Source organism: Penaeus monodon, chromosome 19 (assembly GCF_015228065.2).
Source record: "Penaeus monodon isolate SGIC_2016 chromosome 19, NSTDA_Pmon_1, whole genome shotgun sequence".
NCBI lineage: Eukaryota > Metazoa > Arthropoda > Malacostraca > Decapoda > Penaeidae > Penaeus > Penaeus monodon.
Genome location: NC_051404.1, coordinates 35198675 through 35199416, shown reverse-complemented (window position 1 = coordinate 35199416; position 742 = coordinate 35198675). Strand labels below are relative to the sequence as shown.

The window sequence follows — 742 nt, the reverse complement described above, 5'->3', positions numbered from 1 at the left end:
CATCCAATCAGTATAAAAAAAATAAAAAAAAATCCGCAGAACTCCCCTGCCTTTAAACCCTCTCACCCCATGTCCCCAGGTAAGCCAGGTGGTAATGCAGGCCATCTCGCGCAACGACACGGAGGGCCAGCTGGTGACCATGACTCTGACCAATCTGTACCGCTACTACCTCGGCAACGCCTACATCCCTTCGCTCCTCCTCGTGATCATCTGCTACTCCACCTTCTACTTCCGCGTGGAGGAGTTTGGCGACAGGATCATGGTGAGCATCACGGCCATGCTCGTGCTCGTGGCCCTCTTCTCCCAGACGTCCTCCACGATCCCGAGGACGACCTACCTTAAGTACATCGACGTGTGGTACATGTTCTACATCGTCCTCGACTTCATCATGATCATCCTGCTGGTGGTCATCAACTATGTCCGGTGGAACGTGAGCGAGAGCAGCCTGGCGGCGGCAACGACGGTGGTGACGCCGATGGTGGATTCGCTGATGAAGAAGAACCCGAGGGGCAGCTTGAAGGGGGGGCGGAGCCTCCCGCAGCTGCTGAACCTCGGCTGCTGCGTCCTCATGCCTCTGATCAACTCCGTCTTCACCTTCTGCTACGTGATCATAAGCATTGGCTATTGAGGGTGACGTAGGCGCGGCAGGAAAATGACTGAAGGTGAAAGGAACTTGTAGGGAACTCTGCTATTTTGCATCTTTTTGACTCTTTGTGTCATTCTGTTAACCTGTCTATCTATC

General features: G+C 53.9%; 1 protein-coding gene across 1 annotated transcript in view; it reads left to right on the top strand.

Annotated features, from left to right (window-relative positions):
- The window catches only part of LOC119585475 (gamma-aminobutyric acid receptor subunit beta-1-like), a 2849-nt gene extending 2125 nt beyond the window's left edge, over nucleotides 1-724 (top strand). The window contains exon 3 of the mRNA XM_037934120.1: nucleotides 80-724. Coding sequence (XP_037790048.1) covers nucleotides 80-628 — 549 coding nt within the window. The 3' untranslated portion in view covers nucleotides 629-724. The remainder of the gene's footprint in view (nucleotides 1-79) is intronic.
- The last annotated feature ends 18 nt before the right edge of the window (nucleotides 725-742 follow it).